This window comes from Aplosporella prunicola (genome assembly GCF_010093885.1).
Source record: "Aplosporella prunicola CBS 121167 unplaced genomic scaffold K452scaffold_4, whole genome shotgun sequence".
Lineage (NCBI taxonomy): Eukaryota > Fungi > Ascomycota > Dothideomycetes > Botryosphaeriales > Aplosporellaceae > Aplosporella > Aplosporella prunicola.
In genome coordinates this window covers 292,590-318,650 of record NW_022983532.1, presented here as the reverse complement: position 1 = coordinate 318,650, position 26,061 = coordinate 292,590, and the positions used below count along the sequence as shown (strand labels likewise).

The following is a 26,061-nucleotide window of genomic DNA, read 5'->3' as shown; positions in this document are numbered from 1 at the left end:
ACTTGTTATATCCCAACTGCACTCTCTCTCTCTCTTGCGACGGCACATGACGGTCGGGCGCGTGGCCTGACTGACAGCCGCGGCCCGGCACTGCTGTCCCGAGACGATCAGGAGGCCGAGATACGAGAGGGCAGGATTTGCATGGTTGGTGTTGCCCTCTCTTGCTTTGTGTCTCTTGGCGCCCAAAGAGCCCGCGCGCCCGTCGGCTGAAGTCCCCACCAACGCCTAACACACCCCTCACAACGTCCTCCTCCAAACCCTCCGCCCACCCCCCCGTCCCACGCCAGCCCGCTGCTAACCAACGTCCGCCTGACATCACCCACGCGAGAGAAGGGGTCCTCGCCGCCACCACGCCCGCTGCCACCACGCGTGCGCGGCTCCACGCTGCCTGCCATCGACGACGCCCACCACGCGATTCCCACCGCCACCATGAACGAGGACGACGCCATCAAGGCCGTCTACGCCAAGATCGACCGCGAAAAGGCCCTCATCAATGCCGCCAACGCCATGCGCCAGTCGACCAACAACCCGGCCGTCCTGTCCCGCCTGGACGGCCAGGTCCGCGAGGGTCGTCGCAACATCGAATACCTCGAGGGCCGCATCCAGGAGCTCCAGATGCGGCGCGTCGGCACCGACTTGGACTCCATGAGCCTGGGTCCCGCCAGCAACGGCTCCGAGTCGCCCGAGCAGCAGCGCCGGAACCCGCTGCCTCCCCCGGCAAAGGAAGGAGACCCTTACGCCGACGGCGCCGCCTACGGCAACCCTCCGCCTCCGGGCGGCTACAGCCAACAGCTGGCCGGTGGCGAGATCCTCATGCCTCCCAAGGCGCCCTATGCCGCCCCGGGGCCCGGCCAGCCGCGGGCTCGCCCCAATTATAGCAAGCTTGGTATGGCCACGGATCCCGTCGACTAGAGAGAGAGGTCGAGGCGCTGACTGTTTCAGATTTGATCAAGTACGACACGCCTCATCTGGGTCCCCGCATCCAGCTGATGCTGTCGCAACTCGAATTCAAGCTGAGCGTCGAAAAGCAGTACAAGGATGGCATTGAGAAGATGGTGCGCCTCTACCAGATGGAGGGCGATCGGAAGAGCAAGGCCGATGCCGAGGCGCGTCGAATTGAAAGTAGCCAAAAGATACAGCTGCTCAAGCAGGCCCTGAAGCGCTACGAAGATCTGCACGTCGACATCGAAGGCGGGGACGGCCCCGATGGTAAGCCCGCCTCTCCGGCCGGCGTGCCGAGCAAGCTAACAATCTGCCAGACGACAGCCTTAATGTCCCGAGCGCTCGGAGACCGCTGAGCGGTCACTTGACTCTGCGCATCCATGCCGTGGCCGATGTTGATCATGCTGCCACGGGACGTTTCAGCAGAGGGCCCGAGACGTTTGTAATCATGAAAGTTGAGGACGCGTTGAGAGGCAGGACGAAGGCGACGAGAACCGACAAGTGGACGGACGAACTGCACGAATTCGACATCGACAAGGCCAATGAGATCGAACTGACTGTTTACGACCGAGCGGGCGACCACCCTCTCCCAATCGGCATGCAATGGCTTCGCATCTCGGACCTTGTGGAGGAGCTCAGACGCAAGAGGGTGGAGGCAGAGCTCAACAATTCCAGTGCCATGTGGGTTTCCGCCGACAAGATGGGGGATGGAGGTGCGGGGGGACAGCCACACATGCAGTTTCAGCCTCCTCCGGGTCAGGCTGGAGCCGGTGGTGGTGCCGGCGGTGCTCCCGTTCCGGGAACCGCGACAGGGCAACCGGCGGGGCCTCAGCCGCAGACTGGACCCATCTACATCGATGCCTGGTTCGCGCTTGAACCTGTTGGGCGCATTCAGATTACCATGAGTTTCGGTAAGTATTGCAAGATGTGTGGAGTCTGCGTTAAACTGACCCAATCGCAGCCAAGCAAAACAGCGCAAGCAGACCGTTCGACGTCGGTCTTGGCCGTAAGGGTGCCATTCGTCAACGCAAGGAGGAAGTCATCGAGCAGTACGGCCACAAGTTCGTCCAGCAACAGTTCTACAACATCATGAGATGCGCTCTCTGCGGTGACTTCCTGAAGTACGCAGCCGGCATGCAGTGCTCAGACTGCAAGTACACCTGTCACAAGAAATGTTACCAAAAGGTCGTCACCAAATGTATCACCCAGTCCAACGCAGAGACGGATCCGGACGAGGCGAAGCTGAACCACCGCATCCCGCATCGTTTCGAAGCCTTCTCCAACATGGGTGCCAACTGGTGCTGTCACTGTGGTTACATGCTTCCGTTCGGCAAGAAACAGTGCAGGAAATGCTCCGGTAAGACTCCCATTCTCATTCTTGTTATGACAAACTAACAATCAGTCAAGACTGCGGTTCCGTTTGTCACGCGCAGTGCGTCCACTTTGTGCCGGACTTCTGTGGTATGTCCATGGAAGTGGCCAACCAGATGATTTATGAGATCAAGAACACGAAGAAGCGCCAAACCTCGTCAATCTCCTCCTTAAACTCTCCCATGGGCTCCAAAACCATGCGCCCAACGTCTGGTTCTCGTCCTTCGCAACCACACGACCCAGCAGCGGGAGACAGGCTGTCTTACAAACAAGACTCCTATTCTGGCGCGGCGGCCAGGACTTCCTACGGCAGCAGCGGCCCATCTTCCCCAACGCAAACGAGACCTCCCACCGGCGGACGTACGCAGTCGGATGCTACGGCAGCGGCTGCCGCTGCTGCCGCTCTCGGAAGTGGTTCCAAGCCGCCGCCAGGTCCCGGGTACCAGCAGAGGTCGTCGACTGACTATGCGCCTTCACCAACTGGCCGGACGTCTGGTAGCTACCCTCCGCAAAGCCCTGCCACGCAGTCGCCCCACTCGCCTCAGCAGTCCTCCTACAACCCGCTTGACTATGCTCAAGTGAGTGGCTACCCGGTGCCTCCATTCCACCAGCCGTCCCCGGCACCCCCGCCACAGCATACACCTGCGTCGCAATACGGCGCCCCGGCCCCGCCGCCCGCAGGACCTCCCCCGCCGCAGCCTCAGCCTCAGCAGCAGCAGCAGCAGCAGCAGCAAATGGTCCCTAAGAAGGCCACCCCTTCCGCAAATACCCAAGGCACCGGAAGGAGGATAGGCCTCGACCACTTCAACTTCCTTGCGGTTCTGGGTAAGGGTAACTTCGGTAAGGTCATGCTTGCGGAGACCAAGACCTCGAAACAGCTTTACGCTATCAAGGTGTTGAAGAAAGAGTTCATTATCGAGAACGACGAGGTTGAGAGCACTCGTTCGGAGAAGCGCGTGTTTTTGATCGCCAACAAGGAGCGCCACCCGTTCTTGCTCAACCTGCACGCCTGTTTCCAGACTGAGACTCGTGTGTACTTCGTTATGGAGTACATCAGTGGTGGTGATCTTATGCTTCACATTCAGCGTGGTCAGTTTGGCACCAAGCGTGCTCAGTTCTACGCGGCCGAAGTGTGCCTTGCCCTTAAATACTTCCACGAGAACGGTGTCATCTACCGTGATTTGAAGCTCGACAACATCCTTCTCACGTTGGACGGTCACATCAAGATTGCAGACTACGGTCTGTGCAAGGAGGAGATGTGGTATGGTTCTACCACGAGCACCTTCTGCGGTACTCCTGAGTTCATGGCTCCCGAGGTGAGAACAATCAACATTTTCCCATTGGGACGCGTTGGCTAACTACTTGATAGATCCTTCTCGATAAGAAGTACGGTCGTGCAGTTGACTGGTGGGCCTTTGGTGTCCTCATCTACCAGATGCTGCTTCAGCAGTCTCCCTTCCGTGGCGAGGACGAGGACGAAATCTACGACGCCATTCTTGCTGACGAACCTCTATACCCCATCCACATGCCGCGCGACTCCGTTTCCATCCTTCAGAAGCTGCTCACGCGTGAGCCCGAGCTTCGCCTGGGCAGCGGCCCGACTGACGCGCAGGAGATCATGAGCCACGCCTTCTTCAGGAACATCAACTGGGACGACGTGTACCACAAGCGCATAGCCCCGCCATTTATGCCGCAAATCACGTCCGCTACGGACACGAGCAACTTCGATCAGGAATTCACCAGTGTTACGCCGGTGCTGACACCCGTTCAATCTGGCAAGTTCTCCGCATGTTCCTTGGTCTTAGGCAGTCAACTAACATGTCTGAAACAGTACTTTCGCAAGCTATGCAGGAAGAATTCCGTGGATTCTCCTACTCTGCCGACTTTGCTTGAGCGAATCTTGTTGTTTCGTCTTAGTCCCCATTGGTAGTTAGGTCAACCGCTGCTTGCGGCCATTAGTTCGTCATTTGGACTTCTTTTCGAGCTTATACTCCCTTCATTAGCATACGGTGTCTGGAGCTACTACCCCTAGTTCTTGACTTTCTTTCGTTGGAGACAGCACTGGTTTGTTGATTGAGTGAGAGCAGGAGCAGGGACGGGGAGTGTGGGTGCGGTAATAATCAAACGAGCGGAGATGAAAGCAGTCAGCGGGCGCGGCTTTCCCGCCGGCGGTGGACGGGATATAAGTATGGATAGACAAGTTCTTCAGTCCCAGGATTTTTGACAACAAGACTGTGGCCGCGCTAGGCGCCGTGACATGGGCTCCGTGCGAGTTTCTGACAGCAACGATTGAATCCTGTTTCGCAGGGCTGGCGACGCTGCGCCGTGAGAGGGTGAGTGGGGCCTTTTTCTCACGTTCCCAAGTGACGTCCGCATCACCTGAAGCAGCGGGCGGCCCCGGTGTTTTGCTCGTCCAGACCGGTCGTGAAAACGAGGTTGCAGCCGGATGGATGCTGGGAGGGGTCGCCGGCTATTGGTGGATAAAATGGATAAAATGCAGGCAACGACGTCATCGGCCAACGACGCTGCCTGATCGCGTCCCAACATGCAGCCAAGCAGCGACTCTGCTCGTAACTGCAACACCTGCGACTTCCGAGCCCGACCCGTCGCCGCGACCTGAGGCCAGAAGAAGCTTTTTGCTGGGGGCACGCCACCCGGCGCCAGAACGCCCCATGCCGAGCGCGGGCTTGGCGCGCGGGCGGAAGATGACGAAGGAGCTCGAGACGGGGCTGCGACGCATGTGGGGATACGAGCGAGCACGCACGAACGAGGCTCCGCCGACTTTCCCCGTGGGCAGTCTCCACTCTCTCCTCGCCGTCTCCACCCCCAGCTTGGCCGACAACGTCGCTGATTCGCTCCCCCGCAGCAGCGCAGCACGACCGCCCGCGAGCCGCCCGTTGTGGGCTGCCGGCACTTAGGCTACCACGTCCCGTCGACGTCTCCCCTCGTCGTGGTGCCTGGCGCCACCGACGATGTCACCCTCGCAAGCTCGTGCGGCGGAAGCTTGGCCGACGCTAGGCGCCTTTGGGCAATGGAGAAGGCTCGGAGACGTGGTGTTTGGAGAAATGCTCGGACTTGCTGGGTGACTATATAGTGAGCGATCTGCTCTCCGTTTGACTTGCCTTTTTGCTGGACCGTCCTCAACCTCACTTCTTCCCCGGCCCTTGAAGTGATACTTCATCCCTCTCCGTCCAATCCGAATCTGGTGTGCTTGAGCCACCATCCTTCACCATGGGTCGGTATACCATCACGAATATTTACGGTAAGTGATCTGTACCTCATACATATTGAACAATGCTGACCTGGCTCAGCCCTGGCGGGTTTTGGCACCGTCGGTGGAGCACTGTTTGGTTTTGATATCAGGTACATTGAACCCCTTGTCCCAACACCACGGCATTCCCTGACTGGTTGATAGCTCCATGAGCGCATGGATTGGCACGGATCAATACAAGGAATACTTCAACCACCCTACCTCGAACATGCAAGGAGGCATTACGGCAGCCATGTCCGGCGGTTCGTTCATCGGTGCATTGGCATCAGGTTACCTTTCCGACAAACTCGGTCGTAGGCGATCTTTAGAGATTGCCGCGTTGGTTTGGATCATTGGTTCTGCAATCCAATGCAGTGCCCAGAATGTCGCCCAGCTCGTCATCGGTCGTGTCATCAACGGTCTATGTGGTATGTTGATATCCGACCCCGGTTGCTTATACACTGTTACTAATGAGTCTCCACAGTTGGTATCACGAGTTCCCAAGTACCGGTCTTCCTCGCCGAGCTCTCTCCTGCCCACATGCGTGGCCGCATCGTCGGTATCCAGCAATGGGCCGTCGAATGGGGCATCCTGATCATGTATCTCATCTCATACGGCTGCACCAAGATCGAAGGTCCCGCGTCTTTCCGTATTGCATGGGGCGTACAAGGCATACCCGCTTTTATCATTCTCGGTTCCCTCTTCTTCTTTCCCGAAAGCCCCCGTTGGCTCGGAGGCCAGGATAGGTGGGAGGAAGCTTTACAAACCTTGGCTATTTTGCACGGCAATGGAGACGTACAGCACCCCGCTGTTCAGGCCGAGTACCTGGAGGGTAAGTCTTCTCTCAGGAAGCAGTGGACTGCTGGATGGAGTCTGCGTTTGTGCTAACGTCAGTTTTCAGTCCGCGAAGCCGTCCGCGTCTCCCGTGAATCCAAGGATCTCAGCATCGTCGGTCTCTTCGGCCCCGACATGTGGCGCCGCACCACGGCCGGCGTCTTCGTCCAGTGCTGGCAGCAGCTCCTGGGCGCCAACGTCATGATGTACTACATTGTTTACATCTTTGAGATGGCAGGGCTTACGGGCAATGTCAACCTGTACAGCTCGGCGATCCAATACGTCATTTTCCTGGTCACAACGGGCGTTACGCTGTGCTTCATCGAGAAGGTCGGACGGCGCGATCTGCTCCTCTACGGTGGTATCCTGGCCATGGCATTCAACTTCGCCGTCGGCGGTATCATGGCCTCGTACGGACACTACGTTCCCGAGCTGAACAACGACCCGACCATCCGCTGGAAGATGCCGTCTGGCCCATCCTCCAAGGCCGTCATCGCGTGCTCGTATATCTTCATTGGCATCTACGGCTTGACTTGGGCTCCCGCAGCCTGGATCTACTGCAGTGAGGTCTTCCCGCTCAAGTGGCGTGCCAAGGGCGTCGGTCTGTCGGCCGCAACCAACTGGATCTTCAATTTCGCACTGTAAGTGCTACATTTGCCAATCGGAGCTGAAAGTGCTTGGCTAACGTTATGCTGCAGCGCCTTTTTCGTGCCTCCCGCTTTCCAAAACATCCAATGGAAAACGTACATGATTTTCGGCGTTTTCTGCTTCGCGGCAACAATTCACATCTTCTTCGCATTCCCGGAGACAGCAGGACGTACGTTGGAGGAGGTCGACGCGCTCTTCGAGCCGGGCGTCAAGCCATGGAAGACGGGTGGCTTACGCAGCTCATTTGGTGACAAGGTCGCAGCGGTCGAGAGCAAGATGGATGATGCTGAGGGCGTCGAGGAGCATGCCGAGAAGGTTGGTGTGGTGAAGGATGAAGGGAGGATGGTTTAGTTGGAGTTTTTTATGACATTATGATATGGTGATGATGGCTATTGTCGTCATTGCTGGATACCCCATATAGAACGAATATATGTACAGCAGTAGTTAAAATTTTCCCTCAAAAGTGGATTGAAGTAAGCTGTCTGTCGTGTATGAGGCCATGCTCTTTTCCTTTTTCAGTAGTTCGCGATGGGATTGCGAAGGTGAATCTCGGGACCTGCAGCGATCCAAGCGTCGTGTCGGGAGACTTTTCAGGTCACGTGCGGAAAAAGAAAAAAAATCTACGGCGCACGCTAACACCGGCTCGCTTATCAAGCACGGACCCTCGAAAAGCTGGTATATAAACGCGCCCTACCTCGGGCTCCTTTCTTCTTCTCCAGTCGACTTTTACTCTAAGAATCATATTCTATAGTAATCGTCCTCTTCTGAGCTCCTTACCAGAGCCACAGAATCTCCAACCTGGCTGATGAGCGCTATCCTCGGCACCCTAGAGTGATACCTTATACTTTTGGCTTTGGCTGAAGTGGTGATGATCTCAACCCTGTCTCGGTGTCTGGCTTCGGTCGGCCTTGCTGGGTGGGTGTCGATGGACGTCTGACAGGCTGCCATTTTCTTCTTTTCGTTGAGCTTTTCGCTATATGCGGGATCTTGAAGAAGAGCGATGCTGCTGCGCGCTTATTGGACGCCAGGGCAGGGGAAGTGATCAACGGCGACAAGGATAGTTTCGCGAGCTTGACGTGGTACGGAGACGCCGTCAAACGGTGGTAGCCTTGCAGAGGCTATCGAGTGGGTTGTCAACGAGAGGTACGGTTGGTGTTGAACGTGTCACTAGGTAGTGCTTTGGAGGTAGACGGCGCAAGTTTACTTGAAAAGATTTCATTGAATCCCTTTGCGTCCGTCCGCACATTAAATGCATGTCGTACGCTGCAGTCGGATGCCTTGGTGCCTTGGTGCCTTGACGCTTCCATCGGATAACACTCGACCGTTGTCCGATGAGATACCCGAAGTCGTGGAGAACGGGGCTCCAGACAGGGATCGTACATCTTACCTACGGAAACGATTTGACGATTACCATGTGAAAGAGCCGCGATTAGAGTCTTCACCTCCAGGACGTGGTGGTGGAGGGACAGCGGGCCGTCTGAAGGGCGTCTGTGAGGGGCCACGCTGCGAGCCAAGCCAGCCCTGCGGAGGAGGGGCATCGTCTCTCACCTGCTGCTGCGCAACGACACACCCCAGAACTCGGCGCGTTTTCCTCACCTCGTCGTTGAACGTCCGGTCGCTCCATGGTACTACGCCGCGCACTCTCGCGCCTGCAATAATCGATGACCTCCCTCCACTTTTCGGGGTCCATGTTTCATTCACTGCGGCGTCGCGCGCTCTGGTGACTGCAGGTTTTATACACTTGCCATGCTACTAACACGGAGCTCTGATCCACCCTCGTTTCTTTGAGACCGCTGCCGTCCGCCCCGACGGTCCGTGGTTCTCTCGAAAGAACAAGAACACCGGCACCTTCCCCTTCAACCAGCCAGCGCAAACTGCAACCTTTGCTTTGAGAACAACGCCCACCCTCTTGAGACGCCGTCGCAACTGCCTCTTCTTCAACCGCATCACTGTGCGACTGTCAAGCACACGGCTTGCAACCCGGCGCGACGTTGTTCCCATCAGCCCATCGGCGCCATGGCAGAACCATGGCATGAGGTGATCGAAATTCTATCTGACAGCGATGATGACCAAGAAGCTGCGAACACTCCTCCAAGTGACTCCATGGAAGATGACGAGTGGATCATCGCTTATAGAGCAGCCGGAATGCCACTTGCCGTCGACCCAACTGAGGCACATGAGGGTGCAGATGTCTCTTCAGAGCGGACTCAAGAGGCTCTCACCGAAGACGATTTCTTGACCAAGGTTCTCGAGGTTTATCCCGACATCGCACATGAACACGTGCGACAACTGCACCGCGATGCCGTTCAAAAAGGCGAAAAGACCGACGTCTCTTGGTGTGAAGTCATCATTGTACGTATTCTGGATGACGGACTTTATCCTAAGGAGAGAGACCGGCGGCGGGATTTAAAGCGAAAGAGACAACCTTCGCCCGCCCCAGAAGACATCGTAACTACGATATGGGGAGATGGACACTATGAAGTTGGATCAAAGCTTTACACTTTATACGCGTAGGTTACGCCCCGAATCAAGATGCAGTGTCCTTTTGTTTGTTGGCACGTGTCGTCATTGACACAGCCTACCTATCCATGTACCAAGCTACATAATCCACAACACCTAATTACTACGCACTAACAAAGTTTGGATAGCACTGAGATTCTCGCCAACGAGTTCTCTTACGTTCCCAAGAAGTTCATCGGCGATACACTGAAGCGAGAGATAACTCTATACCACGCACACGTAGCATTAGAGGAACTCCAACAGAAGGACCACACTCCTTACACTAAAGTCAGAAAGGCTCGCCACCATCAAGAACTCTCGCCAAACATGCCCAATCTATTCAAGGAGCTGGAAGCTGCCAAAAAGAAAATCAAGGGAGATACTGGTAGGTTCCAGTGGTTTCCGTTTTCAAGAAAGAGTCCTCTTAGATTCCCAGTGCTTGATTTGAAGCTAAGAAATTACTAACTTTTGCCAGATAAACGCCTAAAAGCGGAAAAGGAGCGCAAGGCCGAAGAAGAAAATGAACGCGTTTCCCGTGTCGAAGGCAACATTGCGGAATGGTGAATACGCTCTAACCTTTGCCGTTTGTCAAATCATAGCACTGACTATAACAGCGGTTGCTGCTTTACAGAATACCCCACGAACCGCATGACGTTTTGCAACGGCACCGAGACCGATATACATTTTTTCTGCCACGAATGCGCTCAGAGCTACGTCAAAGCAGAGATAGGCCAGGGGAAATGTCGCCCCAAATGCATGGATACGAGCGGTTGCCCTGCAATATTTGCTCGTGCACAGCTGCAAAACTTTCTCGATGAGAAGACTTTTGAGGTTTTGGAGCGGTTCCAGCAACAGGAAGACCTTCGACTTGCCGGCCTAGATGACATGGAAGAATGTCCATTTTGCGATTTCAAGATGATCTGCCTGCCAAAGGAAGTAGATCGGGAGTTCCGATGCCAGCACCCAGACTGCAAGATAGTCAGCTGTCGGCTTTGTCGCATGGAGACACACGTGCCCCTCACGTGTGAACAGGCCTCCAAGGATAAGAAGGTAGACGTACGGCATTTGGTCGAGGAAGCTATGACGGCAGCACTCGTCAGAGAGTGCAAGTAAGTTTTCATTTCCCCCAAACTATTTGTCTTCCATGGCTGACATGTTGTCTCAGCAAATGCAAGAACAAGTTCGTCAAGGAATTCGGTTGCAACAAAATGACTTGTCCGACATGTGGTAATGTTCAGTGGTAAGTCAATTCGGCAATTGCTACGTTCTGTTACTAAACACCTTTAAGCTACATATGCTCCAAGAACACCCGCAGCTACGAACACTTCCAAGATAAACCGGAAAAATGCCCTTTGTATGACAATACCGATGAGCGTCACGACGACGAAGTCAAGAAAGCGGAAGCAGCGGCCTTGGAACAGATCAAGAAGGATCATCCAGAACTACAGAACGAGGATCTTAAGATCGAGGTCTCGGATGCCGTCAAGCAGGTCGAGAAACAGCGCATTCAAAACGGAGCCGCCCGTGTGCCAGTCAACTATGCGATTCCACAACAAGCGCATTTAGTAGGCCAATTTGCGATCCCGCCCGTTGCTGGAAGGCCACTTCACAATGTGGGTGCACCTCACGCCGGAGTACCAGTCGGTATCCCTATTGGATTACCTGGAAACCCTCCAGGGCGTCCAGCCATTATACCTAACTACATACAGCCGCAGCTCCTCCCCCATGATATGCCAGGAAATCCACATGCAAATCCCTTCGGCCAACTGGGGGGCTTAGAAGCATTAATTGGGCTGCCAAACCACGGTTGGAATCCTTTGCGGCCTAACGTTAATAACGGGCTCCGTCCTAACTATGCCGCTCATCAAGCTGGCCTCGCAGCGGTGCAACATGCCATGCTACAACCGGGCGCTCTGGAGCAATTTGGTTGGATCCCAGGTAATCCGGTCATCCACCAATACCCCCACGCGGTCGTAGTTCCTGGTGTCAATGTTGCTCAACCGGCACCAGTCCCCCAGCCTGCAGTCGCCAACCAAGCCCCTCATATGCCGCCAGTCCCGCCAGTTCCGGCAGCTGCCCCTGCTCCTGCAGCTCCCGTAGCCCCGCCAGTCCAGAACTACAACCATGGCCACCGACACGCACGCAGACACCACCATGTACCGGTTGAGGAGCAACCACATCACGCCGGCAGGGAGCGAGCGCGCAGGTGGTGAGCTCCTAGACGCCTCTGACACGCGGGCACTCACACCCTCTCCTTTCTAGCTTGGACGCTTTTCCACCATTTCCGACACGACCAGCATAACGGCTGTATTTCCCTGGGCTCGATCTCCTGCTTGTGCGCAGTCAGTCCATGCAAGCTCCGCGACCTGGTTGCGGCTTGTTCGCGGGACGAGGACTCCGGCGCGCGTAACGACATAGAGTCTCTTTTTTCTCTCAGATCCACACGACCTTATTGATTGACGACGGGCAGATTGTTTCCTGTTTGCTTTTGGGCGGCGGCGAGGCTCGGTTGCTTGCATTGTCCTAGACGCACACACACTCACACACGCATGGGATTCGGTGACTGCAATACCGTACAACGCGATATGGCACCTGCTCGGCCAGCCTTCCTTTCCTTTCGGAAACGATGGCGAATGGCGGCAATGGCGGCGGGCAGGCACACGAGTTTGCTTCTGCTCTTCTCCTTCATTGTCTGCGGTTTTCCTTTTTCCCTTCTCTTTCTTTTTATTCCCTCCTCAGATCGAAAGCTTGTTACCTGGGACGCCGGCGGGTGGATGGGCATTTGCTCGTGCCTGCGGGCGTGACGGGGATGGCGGGGCCTGCGGGCATAGCCCCCCGCTTTGCTTATTTGCTTGCTTGCTTACTTGGGCCTATTTTTCTTTCGAGGCGCGTGCGCGCGTGCTCGGCATACTGGGGTGGTTAATAAATGGATGGACGGGCTAGGGGCACGGGTGGGGCCTACATACATACGTTATGTAGCAGAGCCTGCCTCGCTCCATGTGGAGGACACCTGAGGCATAGTCTAACTGGTACTAGTGGCGTTTGCATGCATTGAGCGTGAGGGTGATGGAAGCTTTGTCACTTGTTTGTGTGAGGGTGAATGGTTTGAATAAACAGTTTATCAATTCAGCACTCGCTCGCTCCCTAGGACTTTCTAACAGACAACAGCACGCTGCCCAGCACGCAGCCCAGACCGGCAGAGGTATCAAGCCAAGAGTAACGCCGTCCCTCGCACGCAAAGAAGAAGCAAGCACACGCAAACGGTCCCACCCATCCACCCATACGCCGAGACACACACACACACACACACACACACACTTACAGCGCCGCCCGCTCCGCACCCACCCTCTTCGTCACAAACGCCGCAAAATACTCATTCAGCGCATCCGCCGTCCCACTGCCCTCCACGAGCCTAACCACGCACCCGACATAGCCATCCGGCCGCACGACAACAACGCCACCGCGCTCCTGACTCAAGCCCATCTTCGCGTGCGCCGGGGCCTTCGCCTCAGGCACGCGCATATCGGGCACGTCGTCCGCGAACACAAGGTCCTTGTATCTTGCCAGCAGCGGGGGCAGCAGCTTGCGGATCTCGATGCCGGCGCGCGGGGCCGCGAGCACGGTCGCGAAGGTCGCGAAGCGCGAGTGCGGGTTGAAGCGCTCGTGGGGGCTGACGGCGGGTTCATCGGCGCGGGCGTAGGCGCGCAGGAAGGAGGTGGGTTTTGCGAGCGCGGTGGCCAGGTTCGCGATTGCGCGCTGGGTGAGGTGCGGAAGCCCGCCGAAGATGTAGATGCGGAAGGAGCCGTTGAGCGGGATTTCTTGCTCGAGGTGCACGATGTTGGCGTCGACAACGCGCGTGACGGTTGCGGGGGTGAGGATGCGGCCGGTGCGGAGGTGCGTGCCGCGCTGGTAGGGGAGGAAGAGCGGCGATGTGGCCGGGTGGCGCTGGATATTTTGGTCGGCGTCGTCGCCTGGGGACCAGTTGAGGACGTTGGGCTTGTAGGCGATGCCGTAGCCTGAGGTGAATTCGCAGCTTTCTTTGAACGTCTTGACGAAGTCGGACTCGTCGGGATGCGCGTCGTGCGTGTTTGCCGCGCCGACTTCGCCTGCCGACGGCTGTCGCGAGGAGAACAGCTTCGCGTATTTGGCGTCGAAGTTGAGCAGGTTGTCGGCGATGTGCCGCCGCTCGGACTCGTACGTCTTGAGGATCGAGCGCTGCGCCCAGCCGGACTCGACGTGGTGGATCTTCCAGGCGAGGTTGGCCGCGTCGAGAAAAGCCGTGTTCATGCCTTGGCCGGCTTTGGGCTGTGTGGCGCGTCAGTGATTGTTTGCGTGATACGTTTCAAGGGAACTCACGCTGTGCGTGTGACAGCAATCACCGCCCATGAATACGCGTTCGTCGAGGGTGTAGCGGTCCGCAAGGCCTTGGCCAATCGGGTAGACAGAGTACCATTCCACGCGATCCCATTCGATGGAGTATGGCTTCAATATCCTTTTTGCCGCATCTTGTACCTGGTTCTCCGTAGCCGTCTTGCGCGGATTCCAATCTGGGTCCGTCGAGGAGGCGATCTGGATGTACAGACGCACCATGTTGGCCTCGCGAGGGATGACCATGATGGAACCGGCATCAGAGTGGATGGTGCATTTCATCTGCTGCGGTCAGCCAAACACCCGGATGCACATGGGAAACTGCGCGAACCTTAATGTCCGGGAAATCAGTGCGGACGACACCATCCATGACGCCCCAAACATAGGCGATCGGGTCCTTGTGTCTTATTTGGATACCGAGTTTGTTCCTGACAAAGCTTCTCGCGCCCTCCCCGCTGAACAGATACTTTGTCCGCATATTCTCCTCCGCCACGCCGTTGATGTGCGCTATGCTGACCTTGACGGGGTACGTCTCGTCCTTGCCGTCATTCTCGAAGCCGGTGATTGTCCAGGGCCGCTGGACCTTTCCGCCGTGCTTCTCAATGTCCTCGATGAAGACTCTCTCAATCAGGCCTTGGTGCAGCAACGTGGTGAAGGGATACCGTGCATCGATAAATTTAGGACAGCTTGCCCAGGTCCCTGTGCGATGGATGCCTTTGGCATCGGGATCCCAGAATGCGACCTCGTAAACTTTGGCGGGATCGTGAGCCATTATCTTCCGCTTTAAACCCATGTTGCGCAAGAGGTCCAAAGATCGCGGCTGGATGCCGTCGGCGCGACCGGTTGGAGTGGGCTCCGGCCTATTGTCGATGTGCTTGATCTTGTAACCCCAGCGTTGGAGGTGGGAGGAGAGCATCAAGCCCACAGGGCCGGCGCCGACGATGACCACGTCGTAGTTCTCCATTTGCGGAGGGTGGTCCGGCGGACAGTGAAGGGGAGAGAAATGTCTGTAGTGAGATAAAGAGGTCCTGTGGTGTCACAAATCACTAGCAACTCACGGAAGCGAGGAAAGGCAGTGTTCAAATAGGTTGATTGGAAATGGCTAAGAGATGATTAGCAGTGGTGGTAGGAGTAAGCTCGGTAGGCAGCAGGCCCACGGCAAAAAAGTCGGGCAAAGGCATTACGATGCTGCGGTGGAATGGAGTGGATTGGCCAAGTGCGGGGCGGGGGGGAAGATGATGGCATGGGCTCTGGGCGGCAGTGATGTCGGCTGGCGGTGTTGAACGGAATCCGGGGTCGGGAAAGCACAGGTCCACCAGCGCCAGCCAACCACGTCGCCCCATGCAACGGCAGGCTTCCCCACACTTCTTGCCGCTATTGCTTGCCGCGGATCGTCAGGGAGGTGTCACAGATGCACCACAACATTTATCCGTCTTTGTTGTACTCCGTAAGCCTCCTGCATGTCTTGTGCTGCATGGATGGATTATAGTAGCAAAAATGTCTCCATAAAGTCCATAGCACGTCCCGTCCCATAGTCAACCAACACAGCATCATGGCCTTGCTCGAGGCCTTTCTCGCTTTCATCTCCCATCATCAGTGCGCAGGCCTCGCCGCGGGCCCTTTTTTGGCCATTCTCCTCTATATAGCATACCAGCGTCTTCTCTCACCGCTAGCCGGCGTGCCAGGGCCCTGCCTTGCCAGTCTGACCAAACTCTGGATCACATGGCACTCCTGGCAAGGGGACCTCCACCGGGTCCTGATCGAGCTCCATAATAAACACGGAGACCTTGTACGCATTTCGCCAAATGAAGTGTAAGCACGGTGTCGGCCTTCCGAAATGGTTAGTCCTGATGTATGACGCAGGAGCGTGGCAGATCTGACGGCCATCAAAAAGATCTATGGTGGGCACAGTGGACTGAAATTGTTTCGTTTACCTGCTTAGCTTGCACAGGTGCCGGATCGAAATTCCAAAAGTCTGATTGGTACAGCGTGTGGCAGGGACACAGGAAGTTCGACCTCTTTGCTGGTCGCGATGAGGCTATTCACGGGCAGCAGCGTCGGCTCGTCAGCAGAGCATACTCAATGGAAGCTCTGAAAGACCTGGAGCACTATGTTGATGACTCGATCAGGACGTTCATGCAAAACATGGAAGACAGGGTAGGAAGCCCCATAGATATGGGGAAATGGGTCCAACTGTTTGCCTTCGGTAAGTTTCTGGGAATGATATTATTCGGACCCATATTGATACAATAAACAGACATCATCGGCGAAATAACCTTCTCCAAAAATTTTGGTTTTATGGACGCAGGCACCGATGATGGTTCCTTCGGAGCAATCGAAATGGCTCTCCGCTCCGCAGCTTGGATCGGGCAGGTGCCGTGCCTGTACTGGGTGCACGACTGGCTGAGTCCTGTAATTGGCAACTGGCTAGGCGTCACAGCACGCAACGGGTCGCTGCGGCAATTCGCACTGCGCGAGACCGAAGCTCGCAAGGGCCGCGGTACCGACCGTAAAGACATCCTGAGCAAGCTGTTTGCCGTGCACAAGGAGCGGCCCGTCGATTTCGACTACAGTGACCTCGTCTCCATGGCTAGCTCGAACATTTTCGCCGGCAGCGACACCACAGCCATCTCGACCCGTGCTATTATCTACTATTTGCTCAAGGACACGGCGTGCAAGCAACGGCTCGTCGAGGAGATCGATGACTTTCGCCGTCGCGGGAAGCTCAGTGATCCGGTAACCCTGGACCAGGCGAACGAGATGCCGTACCTGCAGGCTGTCATGTACGAGGCGCTCCGGTGCCACCCTGCTGTAGGTATGACTTTGCCGCGCGTGGTACCTCCTGGAGGGACCGAGATTGCTGGAAAGTACTTCCCTGCTGGGGCTGTCGTCGGCGTCAATCCATGGGTTGTCCACCGCAACACGGAAGTGTATGGTGATGATGTCGAAGAGTTTCGGCCAGAGCGTTGGCTCAAGGAAGAACACGGGGATATGCGTACGATGCTCGGTTCTCCAACTGTAGAATCAGTGGTAGCTAACTTGGTTTAGACCGCTTCTTCTTCGCCTTCGGAGCCGGCGCGCGCACCTGCATCGGCAAGAGTATGTCTCACGCAGCCCCATTCCTCCTTCCGTTTTCGCTAATTCGGATCGCAGACATCAGCTGGATGGAAATGTCCAAGGTAGGCCAATCCCAACAAGACACCGCATAGTAACGATCCGCAATCAATCACTAACGGCCCATTTATAGCTCATTCCAACTCTTTTCCTTCGCTACGACCTGCAACTTGTCGATCCAACTGCAAATTGGACCGAAACATGCTGGTACGTCTCCCAGTTCCACGTCTGTCTTCGTATCACCTTTCTGAGAGTAGAGCCGCAGGTGGTTTGTGATGCAGCGCGGTATCAACGTCGTTCTGCGCCGTAGGCTGTCAGATCCCCTTTGATCATTTGTGCCCATGCGGTTGGCCACATGTTCAGCCGCGAACCACTCTTTTGATGCACTTGTCAACAATGAGCCGTTTGGTACGGTGATGGCATGCTCTGCGTCTTTTTTTCTGGCTCGTTCTATGTGCCATGTATGCGTACCTTATCGGTAGCTTGAAAGCAATAACTTAACGCCCCCACCATCAAAGAGAGTTCAACTATTAAGGATGTTGTGAGAGATGTGAGGGCCAAACTTCACTAGAACACGCTTGTCCCATTTGACCTGGGGTGAAGTTCGATTACCAGGGTATAGAGCTCGCTCTACATAAATAGAAGTTCCTAAAACCAACTCCGTTCGCCGAATGCGCTAAAACCCAGAAACAATTACCGAGAACATCCTCCTTCAAGCTCAACACATTACCGTAAATCCCTTACTTCAATCTTACAAGCATATCCTCCGGCTTCTCCAACAAGGACCTCACTCGCTCCGCACACCTCGCCGCCATCGCGCCATCAACAACCCTGTGATCCGCACTCCAACTAAGCACGCACTGATCGCTCTTCACAATCGTCCCATCCGCCCCAAACTGCGGCACAGTCTTCATTTGTCCGATGCCCAGAATCCCGACCTGCGGCGGGACGATGACGGGCGCGACAACAGTCCCGCCAATGCTACCTATGTTGCTGACCGTGAACGTCGGGCTCGCAAGATCGGCAGCTGCGAGCTTGCCTGCTTTTGCGCGGTCCGCGAGACGCGAGATCTCCAATGCCAAAGAGATTATGCTGTGGGCTTGGACGTGCCGCACCACAGGCACAACCAGCCCTGAAGGCGTGTCCATCGCGATGCCAATATCGTGCTGTGCTTTGTGGATAAGCTGCGGTTGGGTAGCCGGATTAGGGCCGGGGTTGAGATATGAGTTCAAAATGGGGTAGGAGGTCAGGGCCATGCTGACGGCTTTGACGATGAAGGGGAGGGGAGAGAGTCTCGGTGTGTTGGAGGCGTCGGTCGGCCGGGCGGACTCCTCGTTAAGCCTGTGACGGATAGCGTTGAGGTTGGTGACGTTGACGGTATCGCTGTAGAGGAAGTGCGGGATATTGAGTGAGGTAGTCATGGTTTTGTACATTGCCTTTTGGATAGGCGTGAGACGGATGACCTTGTCTCCGGACGCCGTGGGCTCAGGAGGAGGAGCAGGAGCTTCTGCGCTTTCCTCTGCGCTTTCCCCTACTTCCTCCGAGGTCACATATTTTTGCACATCCTCTTTTAGGACCCTCCCCTCCTTGCCCGTACCCTGTACATCCCTAATGTTGATATTGTATCTTTTAAGCATATGCCGGACTGCCGGCGTCGCAAGATCCGCATATTTGCTATGCGATGGGTCCTGAGAGCCTGCTGGCTCAGGCGAAAAAGACTGGGCAACACTATTGTCCGATATACTCGTTTCGGAGGGCCGCGCTTCGCTCTGTTTCTCCGACGCTTCCGGTGCCTCGTTTCCAGGAGAGTTTATGACATCTTCGTCTGCCGGAGAGATGTCGCTCTGGATGTCTATGTCTACTAGTGGCTGTCAAGACTTAGCTTCATATCATGTAACTGCGTCTACGAAACACGTACCTTGCCTACTTTAGCAACGTCGTCCGCTTCGTAGTAAAGCTTCTTTATGACCCCATCGAAGCGTGAAGTAATCTGCGGCACGTAAGCCCAAGCAATACAACAGCAGCTCCAAGCACATACCTCCACCGTTGCCTTGTCTGACTGCACTTCGCATATCTTGTCGAACTGCTCGACGCGCGCTCCGGGTTGTACGAACCACTGGATAACCTGGCACTCCGTAATGCCTAGAGAAGCCCGTCAGCGCTGATCCTGGAAATCGCAAGCCCTCTTACCTTCTCCAATATCTGCCAGCAAGTATGGCTTAACGGCCAGCTGCGCCGCCGAAGCGTGAAATAGCCGGGAGGGGTGCTGGTGCGGGGTTCGCGGGAATCTGAGGGGCCGGAACGGACGTGGAGCGCGAACGCCAGAGCGGATTACCAACCGCGCATCCCGGGGGACGAAACGCTTCATGGCTAATGGGTGTAATCGTGAAAATAGAGGGCATCGTTGCAGTACCCGACGCTTTATGGAGGGAGGTGTCGGGCTAAACTAAAGCCGAATCAAAGCGGAGCGGAATGCGGAGAAGCTGGGGTAAGCTGCACGTGCTCCTGCGGCTGAAACGGCTTTGCCTTGATATGCAAGCGCAATCCTCGTAATTGCATAATAAACATATAGGTTGAATTGAGCATAATCTGCCTAGGTATATAGAATGTGAAGAGACCAATTCAAAACGCCGCAGAATACCCAAACCCAGCGTGCATCAAACTCCGACACCTCTTTGTACGCGCCTCTTTTTGGTATTCCCAGTGATGGCTTCTCTATGCGCCGTACCAAACGCTAAAACATGCTTGCAAAAATCGTTTTCGAGGAAAGAAAATGTAAAGGAAGATGCGCGGGCATCATGCAGCAGACGGGGCTCTGTCCCTCCTCAGAACTTCTTGCACAACGCCGAGCGACAAGTCCTGCACCTCGGCCATGGTTCCGCTGACGTCGATGCAGAGAACGTCTTTGTCCTTTTCTTCTGAATTTGGCTCTTCCAGACTCTCAAACTGACTGCGCACCATGTTGTCCTTCATGTAATGACCGGGACGAGCGCGCACCCTATTGAGGAGCAGCTCCTCGGACGCCTTGAGGTAAATGAAGTGGACAAGTACGTTTGCATCGTTGTACGAAGCAACGCGGATAACATCGCGGTACTTTTTCTTCAGCGCACTGCAGGTCACGACGACACCGGCTGCACCGGCTTCGAGTTCGGTAACAGCTTGGTCGCGGAGAAGGATGAGCCAGTCCCACCTATCCGCATCCGTGAGGGGAATACCGGCGGCCATTTTTTCTATGTTTGTCTTGGGATGGAACTGCGGGGCTATAAGTAATTATCCGGGGCGGGCTGATAGTTATTACAAACGTACCTCGTCGCCCTCGATGTAAGGAGCCTTCATTTTACCAGCAAGGTATTTTGCGACGGTGCTCTTTCCGCAGCCAGCCGGTCCGGTGACAATCCAGATATGGCGGTGGTGCGGCGGAGCTTGCACACCATTGGCGGTAGGCATAGTGGGGGCCATGGTGTTTGCAGTAGGCTGCGAGCCATAAAGGCTGGGAGTCTTGTCATACGTCAACATGGTGATGGTGATGGATGGATCCAGTGAAGATTTCGCAGCTCTGAGAAGTTGAGTGGGAAAGAGCAGCCCAGGGGCAGAAGGTGTTCAAGTAGTAGGACGGATGAACAGGGGAGAGACAAGGGCAATGCGAAACAGCAGTCAGAAGCAATTAAATGGCGGAGATGTACAATGCACGGAAGCAGGGAGAAATGGACGAAGGATGCCTGGAGGGAAGCGGGCGCAATGCCGTTTTGAAGCAGGCCGAGCGGCATGACGGTTGGCTGTAACCCCAGCCCAACACTTGGGCGCTTGACATCACCGAAGTCGAGGCCGATTTTCAGGCTCCGAGGCTTCGGAAAAGCCAGCGCTGAAAGGGCGCTCGGGCGCAAGCAGCGAATCGCGTGCGCGCCTCACGACCGTCGGCCTTTGAAAACTGGGCAACACGGACGATTAGCGTGGGGTACACTGGTGGTCCAAAGGTCTCAGCGTGGCCCGTCCCCCGCAGTCGTCGTTTTCCAGAAGCGATATACGTGCGACAAAATGCCTCTGGGGCGGCCTCGTGTCAAACGCTCGACGGGCCAGCACATTGCGCGTCAGCCGCCCGGAGAGCCACTGCACGTAATCCCAACGGCCAGCAGCACAGATGGATCATGGGGTTCACCAAGGCACAACGAGTTTCAGCTGAGATGCCGACGTACCGGAAGAACAAACTGCCAACCTAGCGTGGGGGGTTCCGTCCGTCGGCAACCAGCTTCCAGCGCCAGGAAGTTCGGAGCGGACTTCCACACGAGATGATCCTGCCACTGCTCTTGTGCAAACATACCCCGGACGGCATAGCGCGCCTGACCCCGGCCGCAAACAGACGACGGCTGTGCATGGGCGGGCAGGAGGGGAGATGACTCACATGACGCTGTTCGTTCAGAGATTGCCCGATCGACAAAGGGATGGAGGAGCAATTTCTCGAGCCTCCGGGAAGATCCATGTCGACGTAAGAGTCCGTAAGGCTGAGAATGAAGGCCAAGCTTCCAGCCTGGCCGGAACATCTGGCGGCCCGGTGCCCAGCTCCAGCTGCTGGCGTGGAGGTGGACGTGCGGCTCCCACGACACCCCGTCGCATCTCAGCCATCCCCCTCCCCCATCCTCGCGCCAATCAGCCCCGGCGCGCGTCGTGATCCACCATGTCCATCTTCTTCTCCACCCCGGTGGACATTGACATTGTCCTCGAGGACAATGATGAGCGCGCCATGGTCGACGTCAAGCAGGACAAGAACCGGAGGGAGAAGGTGCCGCTGTACATGGACGGCGAGTCGGTCAAGGGCCAGGTCACCGTCAGGCCAAAGGACGGCAAGCGCTTGGAACACACCGGTATCAAGGTGCAATTCATTGGAACCATAGGTCAGCCCAGCCGGAGCTTGCGAGGGGTAGCCGAGCATGCATGACTGACGACCACGGGCGATGCGTAGAGATGTTCTTCGATCGCGGCAACCACTACGAGTTCCTGTCATTGGGCCAGGAGCTCGCTGCGCCGGGCGACCTGCAGCACCCTCAGACCTTCGACTTCAACTTCAAGAACGTGGAGAAACAGTACGAATCATACAATGGCATCAATGTGAAACTGCGCTACTTCGTGCGCGTCACAGTTTCCCGTAGAATGGCGGACGTTGTGCGCGAGAAGGACATCTGGGTCTACTCGTACCGGATACCTCCCGAGACCAACAGCTCCATCAAGATGGACGTTGGTATCGAAGACTGCCTGCACATCGAGTTCGAATACTCCAAATCAAAATACCACCTCAAGGACGTCATCGTCGGGCGCATCTATTTCTTGTTGGTGCGCTTAAAGATCAAGCACATGGAGCTCTCCATCATCAGGAGGGAGACCACCGGAGCTGCGCCGAATCAGTACAATGAAAGCGAGACATTGGTGCGCTTCGAAATCATGGACGGATCACCATCACGCGGTGAGTACCATGAAACGGACTCCCTCCGTTACACCAACTGTCTGCTGACATCTTTACCAGGTGAAACTATACCCATCAGACTGTTCCTCGGTGGTTTCGACCTTACGCCCACTTTCCGCGAGGTCAACAAGAAGTATTCTACCCGATACTACCTCAGCTTGGTGCTCATTGATGAGGGTGCGTACTTTGAAACCTCAATCAGAGTGAAAATTTCCGGTGCTACAACATTACTGACAATCTGTAGATGCTCGCCGCTACTTCAAGCAGTCCGAGATCGTCCTCTACCGCCAAGCACCCGAGGGTCTTGCTGCCGCCGTCGCGCAGAACCAGCAAATCCAGCAGTCATGAAATACCTGATTGCGAACGAACGAATGATGTCATGGGATCATGCGAGTCCTCTGTACCAGATAAACCAAGATCCAGACGAGTAGACGAGCGGCACCTGTGGTATTTCCCCTACACAGCTCACCCGTGTCGCGACATCCATACTCAAAATGCCTCTCTGCAGCCGGACTGCAAGCATAGCGGAAAACCATCCGACCGGCCATCCAACCCGTCTATCCACAACAACAAAATCTCAAGCCATACCAAGCTTGCTTTATGTAATTACCCCAAACAACCAATTCATGAGCTCCACGGCATAGTCGTGTCGAATCCTTGTCAATGTCTCCTGGGGTCCTACCAACAGACGGGCCTTACTCCGTTTAAGACTATGTGACCCCTATACTATTTTTGTATGCAGTCTCATGATCGCCCGCCGCTCACCGTGCGTATTAACCCGAGCTTGGGCTTTAGAGGTCCGGGCCCTCTAGTGGAAGGTACACAGACCCTTCTCTATAGTTCTAGAATCAGCCTTCACGAGGTCCTACAGCACAGCCACACGATGGAGGTTACTGGTCTTCTTGCTCTTGCGGCAATTACGCTGCTGGCCCGGCTCTCGGGCCGCCCGCCCTAGGGTTGGATCTGAGCAACGAGGCACAGGACTTAAAGCCTAAGGTACTCAAATTAAGGTGACATCTAAGGAGTATTCACTGGCGAACATTTGCACCTTGTCACCCTTGAGAAGGGCCTGGGGCAGACTCAAGCCAATGATCCTTGCAAAAAGAAGCGCAGAACTCGTCCAGCCCTCCAACACTGCGGCCCATACCTCAGACTCTTGGGCCTCCGTCAATAGATTTAGACCTTAGAGCTCTCTCCCTAGACGTCGCCCTTTTTCCCTGCGCTACTACCTACCACAGCACCCACCTACTCAGCGTTATATCGCTCCTCCTCACTGCATACCATCCAGTTTATGACATTGCGGGCGTCGCACAGCGCGGGGCGCTTGTTTAGCTCACCGTTCTAAGTGTTGGGCATCGATAAGGGAGAGCAAGATATTGGGATGGCGCAAATGCAGAGTATAACGCGGCACAGAAAGTTGCGACGCAGCTACAGACTATACCGTGAAGAATGGTAGGAAGGCGTAGTGCAACCGGACTTTGTAGGTTGTGTCGGGCGGAGTGGTGTGTGTATTCGCCTGTTCCTTTGACTAGATGTTCACTTCTTAACCACGTGCTGCCTAAGGTCTACCATACCTACGAAGTACTTCTTCTCTAGGCGGTTATACTAAACACGTAAAAGAAACGAAATGGTGTATGTACATGAAGACACAAAATATGCGAGGAGACAAATGTACTCATTAGGATCTGAAGATATAAAACTGTGAGGGTGCCAAAGTACCCTACGAGGGTACGAAGATTCAAAGTTGATAGGTTGAGAAAAGTGATTTTAGCTATACAGTTCTTGTATCATGCGGGGTGGAGAAAGTAGTCAAAAAGGGCCCGTGAGAGAAGATTTCCGATACCGCCTTGTCAGTAGTCGGTGTCTGAGTTGTTGCTCGGGACCTAGCGGGACGGCCCCCGCTAGGCGATCGACGTCAGCCGTCATCGGCAACGCATTGCGCCTACCGAGGGCTTGGGCACCTGCCATCGTCGCGCAGTCACGGGTGCGGTGGATCTTCAACTGGACAAAAGTACATTCAACCTGTGCTGAAACAGACCATAGTAGCAGCACTAGAAGATCTTCACACCGCCACGAAATTATATGTTTCATGTGCCTGTGAAACTTTTTACACCGCTGCGAATCAGCCATGATAATTTTCACTGAGCTAGAACCATCACATGTGGATCTGCCTTACTAGGCATCAGCGCTTAAAATAAGACACCGTGGCTGTGAATTGGCACCACATATAACAAGACACCGTGGCAGCGATAAAAAATGAGGCATTAAAAATTCTCATCCACTTTTCTATATTGCATTGAATGGTTACGTCTGCTTCAAAACCTGCCCCGCAAAACTACCCGGAACCCGCCCAACATGTCCGTAACGCCATTCCACTCGTTTGAAATTCGCCCTGAAGTCGCAACCGCATTCGCAGCCGCATTATCCCTCCGGCGTTATAGAGGCCTGCCGAACGCTCTTAATATATACCCTTCAGGAGGATCGCAAAACTCGGCTTCGGAGGACCCAATCTACACCATACCTTTACCATCACGAAGGAGCTGGTTCATCTCGGGCGACCCTACACTAGAATTGTACCATACCGACACACCACGTGAGGTTGAAGCACGCGCCCTGATCCGGCAGTCATGGGTAGCACCATCTATACGTGGTATCGGTAGTGTTGTATTGACAGCGGGGTCTTACAAACTTGGCTTGCCCGAGAAATACATGGTCTCGCCAAATCTCGGGCTTGGGGAGTGGCACGACGATACTCTTGCACGGCTCATCGGCAGCAACCCAGCCGATGTGCTATGGCAGGCGTCAAGCGTATCCTGGGAGTATGCATTCTCGGGTAGAGTCATAAGGAAATTCGAATGGAAAGGTCGTGGGAAGCCGGTCAACGGAAGCTTGCTGTGTGCTGATAAAGAAAGACTTATTGCTATTTACGCACCACGAAATAGCAATATGAAAAAAGATGGGGACGAGGACATGCAGCAAGACGGAGTTGGACACCTTGGAATAATGATAGAGGACGTGACTGAGGAATTGTTGGAACACTTAATTTTGGTCAGTGTTGCGATTGAAGAACAGATACGAAGTTCGAGCGGATTTTAGGCAGACTATCTCGCTGGGTAGGGAAGCTGAGAACGCTTGGCTTGAAATGGCACGGTTCTAATATCAATTGGTTCGTTGAACTGACTCTGACACGTTAAGCCCTTCCAAGTTTCTCTTTAATTATATTGGTATCAATTTAAGACGAAACAGTTATGTCTCTCACCATCAAACTGTCCATTTCAGTAATGGTCGAAACCTCAATGGACAGTCTGCAGGCGAGAAATATCTCCGTAGAGACAAGGTCTTCTTCTTCGCTAGTCGTTTGAACTTCAGCAGCCACTGTTAAGGTCTGTCGAGTTGATAATCTAGCGATGGTGTGTGAAACGTTGGAGGTAGTGCAACGGACTGGAGATGGGTGTCCTCAAAGGCCTGTAAAATTAGCACACACCGTCTCACCGCAGTCCCAAAACACTGCTTGCCGGCAATGGAATCTTTTGATTATCGTGAAGCCCATAAATCCTTATGCACTCCACACGGACTTGCA

The 26,061-nt window shown here is 55.1% G+C and overlaps 11 protein-coding genes across 11 annotated transcripts; 8 read left to right on the top strand and 3 right to left on the bottom strand.

Annotated features, from left to right (window-relative positions):
- Nucleotides 1-33: 33 nt before the first annotated feature.
- K452DRAFT_119788 (uncharacterized protein) lies at nt 34-3,964 on the top strand. The gene is made up of 5 exons (XM_033535160.1): nt 34-886; nt 943-1,209; nt 1,260-1,853; nt 1,904-2,299; nt 2,350-3,964. Exons 1-5 carry the CDS (start codon nt 430-432, stop codon nt 3,669-3,671), a joined length of 3,036 nt encoding a protein of 1,011 aa, XP_033401143.1. The 5' UTR covers nt 34-429; the 3' UTR covers nt 3,672-3,964.
- A 1,580-nt stretch (nt 3,965-5,544) lies between these two features.
- On the top strand, nt 5,545-7,396 carry K452DRAFT_305453 (uncharacterized protein; the record flags this gene model as incomplete). The annotated part of the gene is made up of 6 exons (XM_033542900.1): nt 5,545-5,575; nt 5,625-5,676; nt 5,729-5,991; nt 6,048-6,395; nt 6,465-7,038; nt 7,096-7,396. The coding sequence occupies 6 exons, from the start codon at nt 5,545-5,547 to the stop codon at nt 7,394-7,396; spliced, it is 1,569 nt and encodes a 522-aa protein (XP_033401142.1).
- Nucleotides 7,397-8,868: 1,472 nt separating this feature from the next.
- On the top strand, nt 8,869-11,273 carry K452DRAFT_315676 (uncharacterized protein; the record flags this gene model as incomplete). Its single annotated transcript, XM_033543880.1, has 7 exons — nt 8,869-9,555; nt 9,694-9,929; nt 10,020-10,104; nt 10,159-10,653; nt 10,710-10,784; nt 10,833-11,188; nt 11,254-11,273. The coding sequence occupies exons 1-7, from the start codon at nt 9,062-9,064 to the stop codon at nt 11,271-11,273; spliced, it is 1,761 nt and encodes a 586-aa protein (XP_033401141.1). The 5' UTR covers nt 8,869-9,061.
- Nucleotides 11,274-12,065: 792 nt separating this feature from the next.
- On the top strand, nt 12,066-12,651 carry K452DRAFT_119739 (uncharacterized protein). Its single transcript, XM_033535159.1, has one exon. The coding sequence runs from the start codon at nt 12,171-12,173 to the stop codon at nt 12,465-12,467; it is 297 nt and encodes a 98-aa protein (XP_033401140.1). The 5' UTR covers nt 12,066-12,170; the 3' UTR covers nt 12,468-12,651.
- A 22-nt stretch (nt 12,652-12,673) lies between these two features.
- Nucleotides 12,674-15,135, bottom strand: K452DRAFT_243436 (uncharacterized protein). The gene is made up of 3 exons (XM_033537909.1): nt 14,244-15,135; nt 13,901-14,194; nt 12,674-13,849 (listed from the first exon to the last, which is right to left on the bottom strand). The coding sequence occupies exons 1-3, from the start codon at nt 14,874-14,876 to the stop codon at nt 12,863-12,865; spliced, it is 1,914 nt and encodes a 637-aa protein (XP_033401139.1). The 5' UTR covers nt 14,877-15,135; the 3' UTR covers nt 12,674-12,862.
- A 329-nt stretch (nt 15,136-15,464) lies between these two features.
- On the top strand, nt 15,465-17,428 carry K452DRAFT_264438 (uncharacterized protein; the record flags this gene model as incomplete). Its single annotated transcript, XM_033538692.1, has 8 exons — nt 15,465-15,724; nt 15,776-15,813; nt 15,864-16,118; nt 16,170-16,907; nt 16,961-17,011; nt 17,066-17,091; nt 17,160-17,233; nt 17,292-17,428. 8 exons carry the CDS (start codon nt 15,465-15,467, stop codon nt 17,353-17,355), a joined length of 1,506 nt encoding a protein of 501 aa, XP_033401138.1. The 3' UTR covers nt 17,356-17,428.
- A 189-nt stretch (nt 17,429-17,617) lies between these two features.
- K452DRAFT_315673 (uncharacterized protein) lies at nt 17,618-19,433 on the bottom strand. Its single transcript, XM_033543879.1, has 4 exons — nt 19,217-19,433; nt 19,065-19,168; nt 18,945-19,016; nt 17,618-18,894 (listed from the first exon to the last, which is right to left on the bottom strand). Exons 1-4 carry the CDS (start codon nt 19,392-19,394, stop codon nt 17,767-17,769), a joined length of 1,482 nt encoding a protein of 493 aa, XP_033401137.1. The 5' UTR covers nt 19,395-19,433; the 3' UTR covers nt 17,618-17,766.
- Nucleotides 19,434-19,598: 165 nt separating this feature from the next.
- K452DRAFT_355885 (uncharacterized protein) lies at nt 19,599-20,882 on the bottom strand. The gene is made up of 2 exons (XM_033546005.1): nt 20,333-20,882; nt 19,599-20,278 (listed from the first exon to the last, which is right to left on the bottom strand). Exons 1-2 carry the CDS (start codon nt 20,540-20,542, stop codon nt 19,823-19,825), a joined length of 666 nt encoding a protein of 221 aa, XP_033401136.1. The 5' UTR covers nt 20,543-20,882; the 3' UTR covers nt 19,599-19,822.
- K452DRAFT_119696 (uncharacterized protein) lies at nt 20,668-21,467 on the top strand. Its single transcript, XM_033535158.1, has one exon. The coding sequence runs from the start codon at nt 20,792-20,794 to the stop codon at nt 21,314-21,316; it is 525 nt and encodes a 174-aa protein (XP_033401135.1). The 5' UTR covers nt 20,668-20,791; the 3' UTR covers nt 21,317-21,467.
- Nucleotides 21,468-21,698: 231 nt separating this feature from the next.
- Nucleotides 21,699-22,829, top strand: K452DRAFT_324424 (uncharacterized protein; the record flags this gene model as incomplete). The annotated part of the gene is made up of 4 exons (XM_033544705.1): nt 21,699-21,915; nt 21,984-22,481; nt 22,542-22,658; nt 22,726-22,829. 4 exons carry the CDS (start codon nt 21,699-21,701, stop codon nt 22,827-22,829), a joined length of 936 nt encoding a protein of 311 aa, XP_033401134.1.
- Nucleotides 22,830-24,833: 2,004 nt separating this feature from the next.
- K452DRAFT_355883 (uncharacterized protein) lies at nt 24,834-25,577 on the top strand (the record flags this gene model as incomplete). The annotated part of the gene is made up of 1 exon (XM_033546004.1): nt 24,834-25,577. One exon carries the CDS (start codon nt 24,837-24,839, stop codon nt 25,575-25,577), a length of 741 nt encoding a protein of 246 aa, XP_033401133.1.
- Between the last annotated feature and the right edge of the window lie 484 nt (nt 25,578-26,061).

Coding starts and splice junctions, on each gene's coding strand:
- K452DRAFT_119788 (XM_033535160.1), top strand. CDS start 430: ATGAACGAGGACGACGCCATCAAGGCCGTCTACGCCAAGATCGACCGC. Junction 887..942: donor CCCCAATTATAGCAAGCTTG/GTATGGCCACGG, acceptor TGACTGTTTCAG/ATTTGATCAAGTACGACACG. Junction 1,854..1,903: donor TCAGATTACCATGAGTTTCG/GTAAGTATTGCA, acceptor ACCCAATCGCAG/CCAAGCAAAACAGCGCAAGC.
- K452DRAFT_119739 (XM_033535159.1), top strand. CDS start 12,171: ATGGCGAATGGCGGCAATGGCGGCGGGCAGGCACACGAGTTTGCTTCT.
- K452DRAFT_243436 (XM_033537909.1), bottom strand. CDS start 14,876: ATGGAGAACTACGACGTGGTCATCGTCGGCGCCGGCCCTGTGGGCTTG. Junction 14,195..14,243: donor CTGATTTCCCGGACATTAAG/GTTCGCGCAGTT, acceptor TGACCGCAGCAG/ATGAAATGCACCATCCACTC. Junction 13,850..13,900: donor ATTGCTGTCACACGCACAGC/GTGAGTTCCCTT, acceptor CGCGCCACACAG/CCCAAAGCCGGCCAAGGCAT.
- K452DRAFT_315673 (XM_033543879.1), bottom strand. CDS start 19,394: ATGAAGCGTTTCGTCCCCCGGGATGCGCGGTTGGTAATCCGCTCTGGC. Junction 19,169..19,216: donor GCTGGCAGATATTGGAGAAG/GTAAGAGGGCTT, acceptor GGGCTTCTCTAG/GCATTACGGAGTGCCAGGTT. Junction 18,895..18,944: donor ACGTTGCTAAAGTAGGCAAG/GTACGTGTTTCG, acceptor AAGTCTTGACAG/CCACTAGTAGACATAGACAT.
- K452DRAFT_355885 (XM_033546005.1), bottom strand. CDS start 20,542: ATGTTGACGTATGACAAGACTCCCAGCCTTTATGGCTCGCAGCCTACT. Junction 20,279..20,332: donor CTTACATCGAGGGCGACGAG/GTACGTTTGTAA, acceptor ATAGCCCCGCAG/TTCCATCCCAAGACAAACAT.
- K452DRAFT_119696 (XM_033535158.1), top strand. CDS start 20,792: ATGACGGTTGGCTGTAACCCCAGCCCAACACTTGGGCGCTTGACATCA.